The following is a 15,273-nucleotide window of genomic DNA, read 5'->3' on the forward strand; positions in this document are numbered from 1 at the left end:
AGGAACTGATTTAATACAGCATAGTTTGCGCATTTAGTGAGAACAGAGGACAAGTGGGTGTGAACAGCGTTCCTCTAGCTTATTTTTCTGTCTCTTCCGCTTCCCTCCAATACAGCTGACTTGCTGCTTGAAGGATTTAACAATTACAGATTTCTATCTAATGGCTACATCCCCATCCCTGGGCAACAAGACAAGGATAACTTTCAGGAGACTATGGAAGCCATGCATATCATGGGATTTTCACACGATGAGATCTTGTGTAAGTTACTGAGCCTTCTGGATTTTTAAAGCTTTCTCTTGCGCGCACACGTGCACAGTTGCTAATTTAGTGTCACCAAGTTTAATTTTGTTTCAGTGCCTTGACAGCCTGCGGCGAATGTTTTCTTAACGTGAGCTAGAGTTGAATTAAAGCCATTTGCCCAAAAAGTACAGTACAAACTTAATTTCCTTTCTGAATGATACACTGAATTTGGAAGGAAAGTGGTCCAAGTAACAGAAGAAAGATTTGTTAAGCTGAGCCCAATTAAACTGTTGCATATGTCTTCTGTTAACACAGCGATGCTGAAAGTGGTGTCTTCAGTCCTACAGTTCGGAAATATTTCCTTTAAGAAGGAGAGAAATACCGATCAAGCTTCCATGCCAGAGAACACTGGTAAGTTGATTGTGTTTGTGTCGCTTCCTTTAACTTGAGCTGTAGTTTGCTTCCTGCAGTTTGTTTAGTGCATGTCTTCAAAAGTACGGAGCACTCTTCTGAGCCTCCTTGGTAGCGCTCTGTGCCAAAAAGGGGCCGTGACTGGTGTGGTAGTAGCCAACGGGCAATTATTAAAACTCTTCCATTCTCGTAATGCAGACAAATTTAAGTATCCATCAACAGAATTTATGGTGTTTGCATAGCTTCTAAACTTTGAACGAGTATTTCAGTTGTAGTCTTGTTTATTGCGATCTACAAAGACTTAAGCACTAGAAAAAAGTGCCTGCTTAAATCAGTTTGTTTTCTTTGGTTCTTGACAGCAGTTTTGTTGCCAATGAAAAGAGCCCTGGAGCCAAGCACAACTTCCATAGTGAAATGACTGCACATAAGAATGCTGCGTTTAGAAAAAATTGATTTCTGAAGTGGCATGGTAGTGTGACTAAGATTTAATTGATCAGGTAGTACCTGCAAAGCGATCAGCAGTTTGAGGTGGATCTTGCTTCACAAAAAAGATAGCTGCTGAAACAGGTCTCGAGCTTTTACTGTAGTACTTCAGTACCAGATTTTTAAATGATCTCATGGAAAGTCTGCTCTGAGAACTGTCTTTAGTGAAAAGAGCAGTAGGAACCATCATTCCCAGGACCTGCTGCATACGCACGACTCAGAGTCTTGTCTGTATCTCATTTCGTAATTGTCCTAAATTGCAAGCAGCCCACATGCACAGCAGTGGCCAAAACTTTTGTCATTTCTTGGGGCGGTGGCCTCCTGCCCAAAATGTGCCAGCAAGCAGGTGTGGATTAGAGTTCAATAGTCATTGACTTGATATTTGGCTGGCAGTTGGCACTTTTAGTTTTGCAGTGAGGAAACAGGGTTAGGGGAGGGATTAGGTTTTTTGGGCTTTTAGTGCCAGCTTAGACAACTCAACTGAGTAATTGCCCATTTAGAAGGTGTGATGGAGAAAGCTACAGATGCTTCTTACTTCCTGGCTATCTTGGCTTTTATTGTATTACCATTGTTTTCTGGACAGAAATGCTTGAATTATAATATTTGATATAAATGTATTGATACCAATGGATATTTATAATACTGGATGCAAAATTCTGAACTATAACGCAAAGCTGCTGAAAAGCTCAGATCATCGTTAAAGTGTGTATCTGTTCTCTTGTATTTAAAAATTACTTTATTTGATTATGTGATCTTTGTTATTCTATCTTTCTGAAGACACTGAATGAAACTAATATCTCCTTTTTGGTCATCTGTATTGTTGTGTCTCGCTGTAATGGGTTTCCCTAGCATCCTCCAGAAAAATAAGTGTCTTGATAGCGATTCCCCTCCTTTGGAGGCACATGGCTGCACCAGGTCAGGTTAATGTCTCCATAGATGGGGAAAGAATATGTGTGGGTAGTGGAGATGTGAACCTATTCAAATGATATGGAAAGCAAATTCTACCTTATAGATAATAAATATAGATAAAAAACCAGCAACTTCAAGTATAGATACAAGAGGTGGCAAGAAAGCCATACAGTCTTCATGGATGAAGGGGAAGGAGAAGCTGTATTTAGAGAACAGTTTCATGCTCACCAGATCTGGAAGAAGCTTTTGCAGTATCTTTGCTTTATAATAATTCAGAATTTTGTATCCAAAGCCTAATAGTAATAAAATATGAATCGGGATAGTCAGGGCTTTCTACAGTCACACCTTTTAAATGGACCTTCCTCAGTCGTGAGCAAACAAGGTGAATTATGTATTTTCAAGTACAAGATTGCTCAAGCTGAAATAGCGTGAGCCAGTCCTACCCTCAGAAGTGACAGGGCTTTGACTTGAAAATGGTTTTATTTCCTTCAGTCAAACCTCTGCATTGCTGGCTACAGCCTCCTTCAGTGTCTGAATGGGATGTGATTTTTAGTATCACCTCTGCTATGGCTTATTGCTCTTGTTACCTAAGCCATAGTTCATTACAAACCTTCTCCTCCCTTAGAAGTGTAATAGCCTTTATATAGTATCCATTTGCCACAGTACCAAGCTGATGCTCATGGCTACTTAATCTTTTCAAGCTCTTGGGTTTTTAAAGATCCTGACAGCACTTGACACCTAGGGTTGTAAGTTCTGCCTGGTGTATCGATGTGTATTTTTATACAAGAAGCACAGAAATGGTCCTTTGTGGAGCTGAAGTGAAAGGAGTGTTCAATCTGTGACGCTACCCTAATTTCACTGATTGTGTGTTGATTCATGATTGCTTCTAATGAGTATATGGCCAGGCAGAGAATCTCAACATTGAGACCAAGTAGTAGCGCTTTTAATGCCAGAGCAAAAAATGCAGAGGGAGCTCATATATTGTGTTAAAATCTCTTTTTCAGTGTCAGTTTGTTTAAATAGCTTTTTTCATTTTGACAGTAAAACAAGGAGCTGTCAGATTCCAAAAATAAGGAGTTAAAATACTGGAGAGTGTGGAGGGCTTCCTGCTAAAGGGCACTGCTTACCCGGGCCTAAAAATACCTTTAGCGTCACTTTCATTTTTAGAAGTATGGAATCATAAACACCTAACCTACTGGAAAATGTATTTAGAAAAAGGCAGCAAGAATATGTCATGATGGTGTGGGTATAATGCGTTATTTCCAATAATGAACATGACATCAGGAGAGCTCATGCTGTCTAAAGAAAGTGCGCTTGCACTGTTGTTCTGGATAAAGTGTTACAAAACCATGTTTTAAATAGTTTAAACAATGTATTTTGATACAGTCTGTAATAGCAGCATTACACTGGCATACCTGCCTGAATTGAAATAGTGTTCAAGGAACCTTTAATATGACAGAGTTGATGTGTGATGGCCTCATGCTATGCTTTTATTTCTGGAGATGGAGAAATGAACGTTCCCTATTAAAATAGTAAAATGAGCGCTTGTACGTGGGCTGATGGACTGTTACGTGACTTCCCTGTGGTTTCATGAAATCCAGTGTTTTCCACACTCCCCTAAGGAAATTCAGTAGCATACTCGCTGGTGTACCTTTGTAGAGGCTTCTCTCAGCTGTTGAGATGGAGGCCCCACGGACGTGGGCCAGGGGCTGGGGTAGGTCTGTCGGCAGGACAGAAGTGCACCTCCCTGGCTGCGATTTTGGACGGCAGCTCAATTTTTAAGCTGGCACATGACAGCCTTTGTCAGTAGCTTGTTTCAGCCATGTTGCTAACTGCTGTGGAGGATTTAAGTGCTTCCATTTATGACTTCTTTTGCCTCCAGTCGCACAGAAACTCTGCCATCTACTGGGAATGAACGTGATGGAGTTCACGCGGGCCATCCTGACACCACGCATCAAAGTGGGCAGAGACTACGTTCAGAAAGCCCAGACCAAAGAACAAGTAAGTTCTGGTGCTTTGAAGATGAAGTGCAAACGTACCTCATCCTGATTAGCTCTGAATAAAGAAAATTGGAGTGAAGTGTGTGCTGCCACTGGCTTTTTTTAAGCTTACTTATTAAATGTTCTTATATGGTAAGAATTAGTGGTAGAATAGAAGAAACCTTTCCCTTTCCTTGACCTTCTGCTGGTTTCATCCTTTAATGTCGTTGTTGTATATATCAAATGCACAGCGAACTTTTGGGTTTTTTATGGAACAGTTTAAAAACAAATTTTTCATAACATTAATCAAACTGCTTACTGTTTCTGCTGCTTGTTTTGATTCCTCAGTGGTATTAACTCCACTAAACTTCTTCTGTTACTTAGTTACTTGTAATAACATCCATGTCCATGTTCTTTTGATGACTTCTCCAAGGCAAATAAATTTTCCTGTCTGGATTTTCAGGCAGACTTTGCAGTGGAAGCTTTGGCAAAGGCCACCTATGAACGCCTCTTCCGCTGGCTTGTTCACCGCATTAATAAAGCTTTGGACAGGACCAAGCGACAGGGAGCGTCTTTTATTGGAATTCTGGATATTGCTGGATTTGAAATCTTTGAGGTACTTCAAACAACTCCAATCAGACTTTTTTTCTTTTCCCTGTTAATGTGTGTTCAGGATTAAGTGTAAAGTCATTTAATGCATGCATGTTCCAAGGCTGCGGGAGGGCTGTGTTTTGTAGAATGCAAATGCTTTGACAACCCTAAATTACAGTGCCAAAAAGCCATACTTTAGTCTAAATCGTTCTTTTATATGTGATTGCTTTTCTTGTATGCATTATTATTATATGTAAAAGAGCACATAAGAGATTTGAATAATGCATTTTCCAATTTTCTTTACAATATATTTGAGTGTTGCAGAGATTTGGGGAATTTCCTTGTATGGCCGAATTTTTTGACTTCCAGATATGTGATAAATCCCATAACTGAGTTATTCTTGCTTACTAATGTTATTTTTGTAGTTGAACTCCTTTGAGCAACTCTGCATTAACTACACCAATGAGAAGCTTCAGCAGTTATTTAACCACACAATGTTTATCCTGGAGCAAGAGGAGTACCAGCGAGAGGGTATAGAGTGGAATTTCATTGACTTTGGACTGGATCTGCAGCCTTGCATCGACTTAATTGAAAGACCTGTAAGTTTGTGCCTTAATAATGCTCTAAGGAGGAAAGGTTCCATTTATTGTCTTTTACTGTCTGTTAATTGTAGGACTGTACAGAGATTTCTTGCGGAAGTGTCACAAAGAGTGAATTAACATGAAGGGTGCAATCCAAATTCTAAAATATTATCTATTAGTAAAAGGCTTTATCCTTATGGGATTTTGCCCTGATGTTAGGGTAGAACGCTGAGCTAAAGATATTAAGCTACTACTTTTCTACTCTTCTCTTTTTCCCCCCATTACTATTGAACTCATTAGTCCTGTCACTTTCATATTAAGCAATGCCATGGCCTTATATTTTTTTTTCTTTGAGATCAATAGCAAAATACTTGAAACTTCATTTAGTAGAGTTTCCTCCGTAAATCTGCCTTGTGAATAGGAAATCAGCATCTTGAAGATGGTCCAAATCACTGTGCTTTATAAAATATTCTTCTGGTTGCTTAATATATGGAAGCTGAAGAGGGCTTCAAAGAGCAGGAGGAGGAGTTGGGGGAGAGCAAAGGTCATCATTCCTGAAAGTTATCATTCTTCACACCTCAGAACTGTGCAGCCAAAATTATTTTATGACCTTCTAAATAAAACCTAGGGCGTTACAGTTACTGCTCTCTACATTTCTGGGTGTATATTCTAGAATACACATAAGCTGCCAGTGATGCTCTGCATCCTGAAGAGCAGAAAAGCCCATGAGCCACATTGCTGTTCTTAAGGAAAAGGGAAATCTTGTTTCAGTTATCAAAGGTTTGCACTTTGTGTGTGAAACACCAGAAAGTTCTGCCTCCTTGGAATGCAAAACCTCTGCCAAAAAGCCTGAGGGGGTAAGTGTGGATGCTTTCAGTGTGCAGATGTTTAGGTGAATACCCTAAAATGCGTCAGATTACTTGATTATTTTTTTTGTTTGTTTGAAAAGCAGATGTCAGTAGCAGTTGTCATTCATAATTGTTCTGTAAATGTGATGCTGTGTAGTAGGCACATAGAAACATTTGTCTTCAAAATTGTGAACTTCACATTAACCAGAAACTTTTTAAGTATAAATAATTATGAACCTATTCTTTTTCCCATTGCTTTCCTGTGTACATCAGTCTGTCCTCTCTGAGGAAAATGATCCTGTCAAACAATTCTACAGCTGTAAAATACAGACATTGGTTGTTCCCTGCTTCATTTTAAGAATAAACAAGCCTTCAAATGGAGCACTTAAATTGTACGGAAAGAGAGGGAGTGTATAAAACTGTGCCGGCTGCTCAAGTTAAGCCTGCTGAATCTGTTTGGATTCTGCTGCTGGATATCAACCCAGGGCTTGGCACGGGGAGGGTCTGTGGCTGCCACAGTCGTATCGGGTGGCTGGGAGGGATAATTGTCTTGAGTTTAGCCCACATTAAAGCATGACATTAACTACTGTGGAAATGCGGATGAGCTGCTGTGTACGTCCGTGTCACAGAAATGTTTGGAAGGTAACTCTGGAGGTCAGCTATTCCAGTCCCTGCTCAAAGCACGGCTCCGGGCAGCACTGGATCAGGTCACTCATGTCTGGCTCCAGATACATTGGAATGAATTTGTTTTAACCAGTCATAATGTCCTTCATTGAACCGGGCTCCCTCACAGCTTGTTTTAACTTAAATCAAGTTTTAATCAGTTTAGACAACTTCTTACTGTGGCATTCAGTGGTGTGTTTCAAATATTAAAATTTAAATAAATATCTGTACTAAATATTAACACAGATTAAATACAACTGAATTTCAGGCAAATCCCCCTGGTGTGTTAGCACTACTGGATGAAGAGTGCTGGTTCCCTAAAGCTACTGACAAGACATTTGTGGAAAAATTGGTCCAGGAACAAGGAACCCACTCCAAGTTCCAAAAGCCAAGACAGCTAAAGGACAAAGCAGACTTCTGCATTATTCACTATGCAGGGAAGGTAAGGGTTAAATGTTAAGTACGTGGTTCGAAATGTTGGTCTGGGGAAAGTTCTATGCAGTACAGTTACCAAATTTAGAAACAGTTGTGCAGGAGGGTGACCTCATTTAATTTTTTGGAACATATTCAGGAGAGCTCTGATGGAACTTGTTACCAAGTAGGCAGAACTGAAAAATGTCAATTAATTTTAAATTAAGCAAATATTTCATTTTCCTTGAATTTTGTTGTCAGGTCTTACAGGTGAGTGTTTCTTCAGGACTTCACTGAATTGTGAATATCTGTGTTTGTAAGTTGATGGTAGTGCTTGAAGTAGGGCTGTGTCAGTACCACCCTCACTTTATCTCCTCAGTTCACATAAGACTTTTTTTGTATGTCCCCTTTCGTAGGTAAGCCGATACCTTCTCATTTTTACTGTTAGTTCAGTCTTTAGTCTCCTGCTGAGGGGGACAGAGCTCAGGTGCATGTGAACAGATGCGTGAAATAACTGCAGTTCTTGTACTTTGTGGAACCTTTGTGATCACCGGGGCTGTTCTACAGGGCCATGCTATGTAATTAGCTTCATAAGTAGTTAAAACTTAATTTTAGTACCAGTTTTTGCCCTGATTTTGGGAAGAAACAGGCTGTGCCAGTGATTAAGAGCTACCCTTTAATTTTTCATTTAAAGTACTAATGGATTGATTAGTTGTTGATGTCAGTAGTGCCAAATACGTAATTGTAGCAAAAAGTGAAATAAAGAAATTATACATTTTATTGTATCAATATTTAAAATGATTACTTAGAAATAATGAAATCATCACTGTTACTGCAGTTAACGGTGGGTTACCTGTAGGTAATGAAAATGGAGTATAACAGCTTGGTGCCTGACTAGTAGGAAGTGGCTGTTCTGAAGAATGGTTTACTTCTGCCAAACCGAGTGGGCATTTCTGGAATACAGACACTGCATATCTTCCTCGGATAGAAGGCATTTTTCAGTTTTTTATCAGAATGTGTATTCCCTCAAAACTGGAATTGTTTGTGAGCTAACTTTTTCTGCAAGAAGTACTAAGATAATCTGATTGAGGTTTGGATGCTGGCAGCATTTAAATGTGGCTTTCCTTCCAAAGCCCTTATTTAAAAATAGAAAATGCTCAGTTAGGTTGAAGCAAAAACATGCTAGTCTGTACAGAGGTTTTGTTGGACTTGGGGAATTTTAGGGCTCTCTTTTGGTTTGGGATGAAGCCCATGTTGGTAGCACTGAGTTTTCAACTGCTGAGCAATAGTTTAATTGTGAACCACAGAATTGGCTCTTTAAAGATAAGAGCTTTGTTTGTTTTCTTTGTAGAACAAAGTGTTTAATTGTTACAGTGAAATTTTAAAAATTCATGCTGCAGCACATTCTTAATTTACTCTCTAGTAATTTAGATAAAGTAATTAGGATCTATGCTAAAGTTGTTTGTACATCTTCACAGTGAACCTTTGTTTTGGCAATAACACTAGGCTGAAAATGCATACCAGCTATTAGTAAGCAAGAAGTCAGATTGCTAAATTTTAAGAAAGCTCCCATTTACTCTTTCAAAAGAAAAATAATTTTTCGTGGTATTTGGAACAAGAAATTTTTTTGTGGTACTTGGAGGCACAACAAACTCACAGCGAGCAAACTGCAAGAAGAGAATAGGAGGAAAACTTTCTGAAAGCTTTATTTGAAGCTGGTGAATTGAACCCTGCAGCAGGGCAGTCTGTCTGATCTGTGCAACTTGGCTGCTCTACAGGTGGACTACAAGGCAGATGAGTGGTTGATGAAGAACATGGACCCCCTGAACGACAACGTGGCTACGCTCTTGCACCAGTCTTCTGACAAATTTGTTGCAGAGCTTTGGAAGGATGGTAAGAGATCATGCTCTGAGCACACAAGTTAGCAATTTCACCTTGCTGGATGAGGTTTTGGTTGGAGCGGGGTGGTGATGGTGCCTGTTCCCTCCTCCCCCTCCCTCTCTACACGTTAAATGTGAACACATTTTCTCTATTGTTTAGCACCAAAAGTACAACAGGGAAGCTGGGTTGCACCTATGGTCTCTTGCACATGTACCATTTCTGAGTAGCTGCTTCTCATGTTCATTATTGGAATTGATATTCACTTTCTACTTGTTACCTTGTGTCAAATTTCATGTAGAATCTTGTCCAAAACTTAGTTCAGTGGAGTCCTGAATGTAAATGACTGTAGTGATTCTTGCTGTTAGTAAAATGTTGCCTCATGTGAACACCAGCACAGTTGTTTCATGTGTAGTGGTGAGTAATGTCCTGGAAATCTGCATCTCCTAGAATAAAACTCAGTAACAGCCATCCTAGTGCTTAGATATTGCATATTAAAATGAAATTAAATGCATTCCTATTTTAACTGTACACTGTTGTTTAGCTAGTTTAGCTGTACATCAACTTGAAGTATTTATCAACATTTTCACTAAAGTGCTCCAAGAAGCAGAAGGAACCGAATAAATACCTGCCAGGGACTTTTCTATTCTAGTTTTTAACATCACAGTGTATATTTACTAGAGTATATTTACGTGTCACAGTGTATAAATCCTGTAGTTTCTTACTCGAGGAGGAAATTAAGCTTATGATACAGATGGCACTGTCGGTTAATACTGAGTTTCCCTCTTACTTTGTTCAGCTACAGAGAGCAGATTTAATGACTATATAAAGAACTTTTTGGTTGGGGATCTGCTCCTTCTGAGTACACGCACAGAAGCCAAAGTGTTTTGGTCCAAATATGCAAAACTTGCTTCCACAGATAATTGAAATGTGCATGGGATATGTTGTGGCCTAATTGCTTTTGTAGCACAGTTAAGTCTGTTTGCAATTGATAAACCTGTTCTGCATACTAACTGAAGTGTCTTGTGTATCTGCTCTTCTTCTGTCTTTCTGTTTTTGCTGTTTCTCTGCATTAGAGATTCAGAATATTCAGAGAGCCTGTTTCTATGACAATATTACTGGTCTTCATGATCCACCAGGTGAATGGATGTAAAAACAGTAGGCCTACTAAAGGCAGGGCTGTTGTATCTACAGGAAAACCATTTTTGCTCGTAGGCTTGCATGAACTTTCCATTTCATGCTAAACTTAGGTATACCTCCACAAGCAAATGGTCTCCGAGTGCATACCTATTCAGTTGCTGCTGCATACATATAGCATCTCTATTTTATGCATTGCATTTAAGCATTGCAGATAAAAAGGTTTGTTGCTTCCTAGTACCATGTTGAGATGCAGAATTGCTTCTGAAGTGATAATTCTGGTAGCTCCAAGCATTTGAGAGAATGCATAAGCTTTGTAACACTATCAAGCTTCTTTCTGCAGTCCAACATTGACAAAACTCTGGAACGTTTTAGAACGTGGATGTATGTTTTGGGAGGAGAGCTGATGAATGTATTGAAGTATCAGAATGAGTGCTGCAGTTGTAGTGGGAGTCGTAAGTGAAATAAACTTCTTCCAGACTTGTTGGAATTGTTCTTTTATTTAAAAACCTCTTAATTTCAATACTTCCCTTTTGTAGAAACTGCACACATTTTTGAGGTATCGATAAATCAACAAATTCAGTTATTTGGAGTGTCTTTTTGAAGACAGTTCAGATATTTTATCTGACATCTTCCTTATCCGTTTGTCTCCCCAAGTTTAGATTTACACGTATGGGAAGGTTGTGCCTTCAGACTTCCAGTCTTGGGTTTATGTTCCCCTACTCATGATATATCACATACTTGAGGAAGCTAATGGTGTTTCCTAACTTCATTACTGGAGGGCTTGAGCTCAGAGGCTTTAGCCAATGCATGGTTGTCCAGTCATGCTGTTCAAGGACTGCTCTTAACCTATAGGGAAAGCTTACATTTTACATTAATAATTCTCGTTGAAATATAAATAACCATATTATAGTTGGAGGACAGATGCATAATTAACAGATAAATTCACTAATTCTTTAAAAGTACGTGGCCAAAGAAAAGCTGAGTGGTGTCCAGTCATTAGTGGTGTCTGGTGGGTGCATGTTTTTATATTTACAAGCCTTTATGTTCATTTTCTGTAAGACTAATTCACAGTAACGTCTATCCCATTTCTGGTTTAGAACTGAATTCTACTTCAAAGTAAATATTTGGGATATGATCTTATGAAAAACCACCTACTTATTCTTCTAATTTTAATAAGCCACTTAGATTCTTGTGTTCAAATCTGTGTGGAGGATCTGGGCTCTGCTGTATGCTACATGCAATACTTACAAGTGATTTTTCAAACTTATTGCCCTGTATTTTTCTGCTTTTAACTTTCCTTTTTTTTAATAGACCTTTGAACACCAGTTGAGTACAAATATGAAGTATAATATTGTCACTTATTTCTCATATACAAAATTCATTCTGGTAGTAAAGTGTAATTCCCTCTGCTTTGTTTTGAATGAATTTGGAGATGACTGCACAAAATTTAAATTGTAGCCTACATATAGTTGCTTGTTTCTGGCTGATCAGCTTGGATTTCGTGGAGAACCGATATATGTTGTATATTTGCTCAGTACTGAGAAGTGCCAACTATTATTATTAAGGTGTTAAGCCACCTGTGTATTTTTTTTAGCAAGCTATTTAAATAATTGTTGACATGCACATGTAATTACATTCATGGTTTTTTGCCTAAATGTTTTAATTATGGCAGTCAGATTGCTCATTTGTGCTTCTGAAGAAGAAACCATAGAGATCCTTACCCAAAACGTTCAAAAAATGGAAGAAAAATCTCTATTCTGATGCTTTACGACTGCTTTGAAGTTCTTTGATGTGCAGTTTTCCTGATTTGTCTTTTGGCTAGGGAGGTCTTTGCAGCTGTATATAAAGCTTGGAAGAATTCTTCAAAATAGCAGACTAGCAGAAGTCTGGCAGATACTTTTTTCCCTCTTGTCACTGAAATAACACTATTACCAACTTTTCTGTAAATAGTTGTGCTTTCAAAACACTTTTGAATATTCAGTGAAACTCAGATTTAATCTATGTAATTACCGTAAGTGACTCTTCATTTTAACCAAACATGCACAAATGTCTAATTCCAAACGTTCAACTCGGAAATATTTTGCATTGTAAGAGTTCAAATAATTACCAGTTTCCAGGCAGCTTTTGATGTCTTGAAAGTTGACTTAAAATAAAGAAAATGTCTTTACCAGTCATGTAGAACTGCAAGTAAAGAGCTGGATATTTCAGTCTGTACTTACTAAAGCTACACTATTCTGCTGTATAAGTTTGTGGCTTTTGGTTCCACTGCTTCTGCCCAGTGTCCCCAGTACATGCTGACTGCCTTGCCTACTGATGGCATATTCTGTCATTTGTGCCACAAAGCTTCTGCTGCTGCACTGTTGCTCCTCTTTCTGCCTGTCTTTACACCTGACAAATATTGAAGTCCACTTAATTATTTTCTCTTGTCCTTCCCAGTGGATCGTATTGTGGGTCTGGATCAGGTCACTGGAATAACAGAGACAGCTTTTGGCTCTGCGTACAAGACCAAGAAGGGCATGTTTCGTACCGTTGGCCAACTGTACAAAGAATCTCTCACCAAGCTGATGGCAACGCTCCGAAACACTAATCCCAATTTTGTTCGCTGCATCATTCCAAATCATGAAAAGAGGGTATGTACCACAGACCACTCCTCTAATTCTTTCTCTTCATCAAAGTCTTTACGTGCATTTTAAGTTCTGTATGCTGGCTGTGTCTTCCTTTTGAAATCAGAAGCCGGGTTTCACAAAGTTTTCACACTGATCAAATATCTCCTCAGTATTCCCCACACATTCCCTTATTTTGACAGTTGGTTTTGTAGAGGGTAGCTTGAAAAACTTGAACTACGGTTTTTCGTTAATACAAATTAAAAGACTAAAAGTCGTGGTTGTTTTGTTTGTTCAGGCTGGAAAATTGGATCCACATCTGGTTCTAGATCAGCTTCGTTGCAACGGTGTTTTGGAAGGAATAAGGATTTGCCGACAAGGATTTCCAAACAGGATAGTGTTCCAGGAGTTTAGACAGAGGTAACTGCAGGAACAGACTGTTAAGATTTTAGGAGATAAAGTTCCTTGTTGAATAATTGAAGACACCAAAAAAAACAACCCAAATGGAAGAAAATACAAAAATGTGTGAGGTCTTGAGGTGGTTTAAACTTGAAGCAGTTAAATATTACGAGTTTATTCTAAAGACACTAGGGAAGGGGAAACTAATCTAAAATGCACTTCTGGAAGTACTTTCTGGAGAAATTCCTTAGCTGTGCACTTGATGACTATAGCTTTACGGGTTTATAATAATGTAGCTTATTGTTGAATGTAAAGCTGGTTTTTTTATTTGACTTAAAGGTATGAGATCCTTACTCCCAATGCAATTCCAAAAGGTTTTATGGATGGTAAGCAAGCCTGTGAGCGTATGGTAAGTGTTTGTACCTATATATTGTTAAAACATTGGAAAGTAAACAAAAATTGTCCTTTCCTTGATGTAAAAACAATGTGCTTGCTTATCCATCTAGATCAGAGCATTAGAGCTGGACCCCAACTTATACAGAATTGGACAGAGCAAGATCTTTTTCCGAGCTGGTGTCTTGGCACACTTAGAAGAGGAACGAGATCTGAAGATCACGGACATTATCATCTTCTTCCAGGCAGTCTGTAGAGGATACCTGGCTAGGAAGTATGTGTGCTCTTATGGTTTGAATTTTTGTGGTCATCTTAAGTCTCTTTGATAAGGAGCTATGCATTAAAACTTCCATTTCAGGAGAGATTTTCTTAAGGAAACATGTTGCCTGATAAACTAGCTGTATCCAGAGTAAATAGGTGAATTTTTACATAATAATAAGAATTTATATCTTCATTCCATAGCAATATCTCCTTAATCTTCCTGTTGTGACACATGTAGCTGTTTACAATACAACTAGTGGCTGCAGAAAACTTTTCTGCCCTACTGGAAGTTCTTAGAGATACTCTGGAAAGCTGCTTTTTTGAAATTAAAAGACAGTTCAGCATTTAATCTATCCTAATTTTATCTTTTTAAGAAAAATGTCAGTTAAGTGTAAGAACAAATAGCTCTTGTAATTATTGTGGAAATGATGAATACAGCTCTTGCTCTGCCCCTTCGTATAAGGAATGAGCACTTAAAATGGTACCTTGTGGGGTCACCATTCCTGAAGGTGTTCAAGAAGCACATGGATGTGGCACTTCAGGACATGGTTTAGTGGGGATGGTGGTGTTAGGTCGACAGTTGGAGTTGATCTTAGTGGTCTCTTACAACCTTAATGATTCTCTGACTCTGTGAAGTCGGTGCAGTCACTGAAACTTTATAATTATCCTGTTGATGGCCTGCACGTATTCTGCAGTTGAGTAACCTAAAAACACAGGCAGATGTTTAGCTGTATTTAGCGTGAAATATTTTGCTCTTTCTGTCTTCAGGGCCTTTGCAAAGAAACAACAGCAACTGAGTGCACTGAAAATCCTGCAGAGGAATTGCGCTGCGTACTTAAAGCTTAGGCACTGGCAGTGGTGGAGGGTCTTCACAAAGGTTCGTTATATTCTGTCACTTTCTTTGACTTTTATAAATAGGTAGATGCTGGTTCTTACTTATTCATTTCAAATCTTTGCAGGTGAAGCCTCTTCTTCAGGTCACTCGTCAAGAAGAAGAACTTCAAGCCAAGGATGAGGAGCTAATGAAGGTGAAAGAAAAACAGACAAAAGTGGAGGCAGAACTTGAAGAAATGGAAAGGAAATATCAACAGGTTTGTGCCCAAGATCAGCTTTTGATCTGTGGAATATATATTGCATTATATCCTGTGAGGGATCCACACTGGGAAGACATTTATGAGCAAACGTGCTATGAATCTAAAAAAAAAACCTGGAATAGGAAGTTATAGCATGAGCTATTCCTCCATGAGTGCAGAAACATCATGTTATGAAACTAAACAATTTTTTTGGCCTATCTTGATTTATAAGAGAATTTTAGTAGCAGTATCATTTTCCTTTTCAAATGTGTTTTCAGGGTGGGATACTTCTGTGGTGTACATGCGCTGGTTGATATATGGGGAAGCAATTATGACAGTTAGTGAACAAAACTGAAAATTAATTTATACTGATAAGTAACATTATCAATTTAAAGAACAACTGAAAGAG

General features: G+C 38.6%; 1 protein-coding gene across 1 annotated transcript in view; it reads left to right on the forward strand.

The window, feature by feature from the left end:
* The window catches only part of MYH10 (myosin, heavy chain 10, non-muscle), a gene marked incomplete at its 5' end in the record, with an annotated part of 86,183 nt that overhangs the window by 50,506 nt on the left and 20,404 nt on the right, over positions 1-15,273 (forward strand). The window contains 14 exons of the mRNA XM_010195095.1: positions 116-259; positions 557-652; positions 3,927-4,045; positions 4,487-4,639; positions 5,040-5,213; positions 6,975-7,148; positions 8,896-9,010; positions 10,072-10,134; positions 12,572-12,765; positions 13,037-13,158; positions 13,477-13,546; positions 13,644-13,804; positions 14,560-14,668; positions 14,751-14,882. Coding sequence (XP_010193397.1) covers positions 116-259; positions 557-652; positions 3,927-4,045; positions 4,487-4,639; positions 5,040-5,213; positions 6,975-7,148; positions 8,896-9,010; positions 10,072-10,134; positions 12,572-12,765; positions 13,037-13,158; positions 13,477-13,546; positions 13,644-13,804; positions 14,560-14,668; positions 14,751-14,882 — 1,826 coding nt within the window. The remainder of the gene's footprint in view (positions 1-115; positions 260-556; positions 653-3,926; positions 4,046-4,486; positions 4,640-5,039; positions 5,214-6,974; positions 7,149-8,895; positions 9,011-10,071; positions 10,135-12,571; positions 12,766-13,036; positions 13,159-13,476; positions 13,547-13,643; positions 13,805-14,559; positions 14,669-14,750; positions 14,883-15,273) is intronic.

The sequence above is a fragment of the Mesitornis unicolor genome, unplaced genomic scaffold (assembly GCF_000695765.1).
Source record: "Mesitornis unicolor isolate BGI_N332 unplaced genomic scaffold, ASM69576v1 scaffold152, whole genome shotgun sequence".
NCBI classification, from domain to species: domain Eukaryota; kingdom Metazoa; phylum Chordata; class Aves; order Mesitornithiformes; family Mesitornithidae; genus Mesitornis; species Mesitornis unicolor.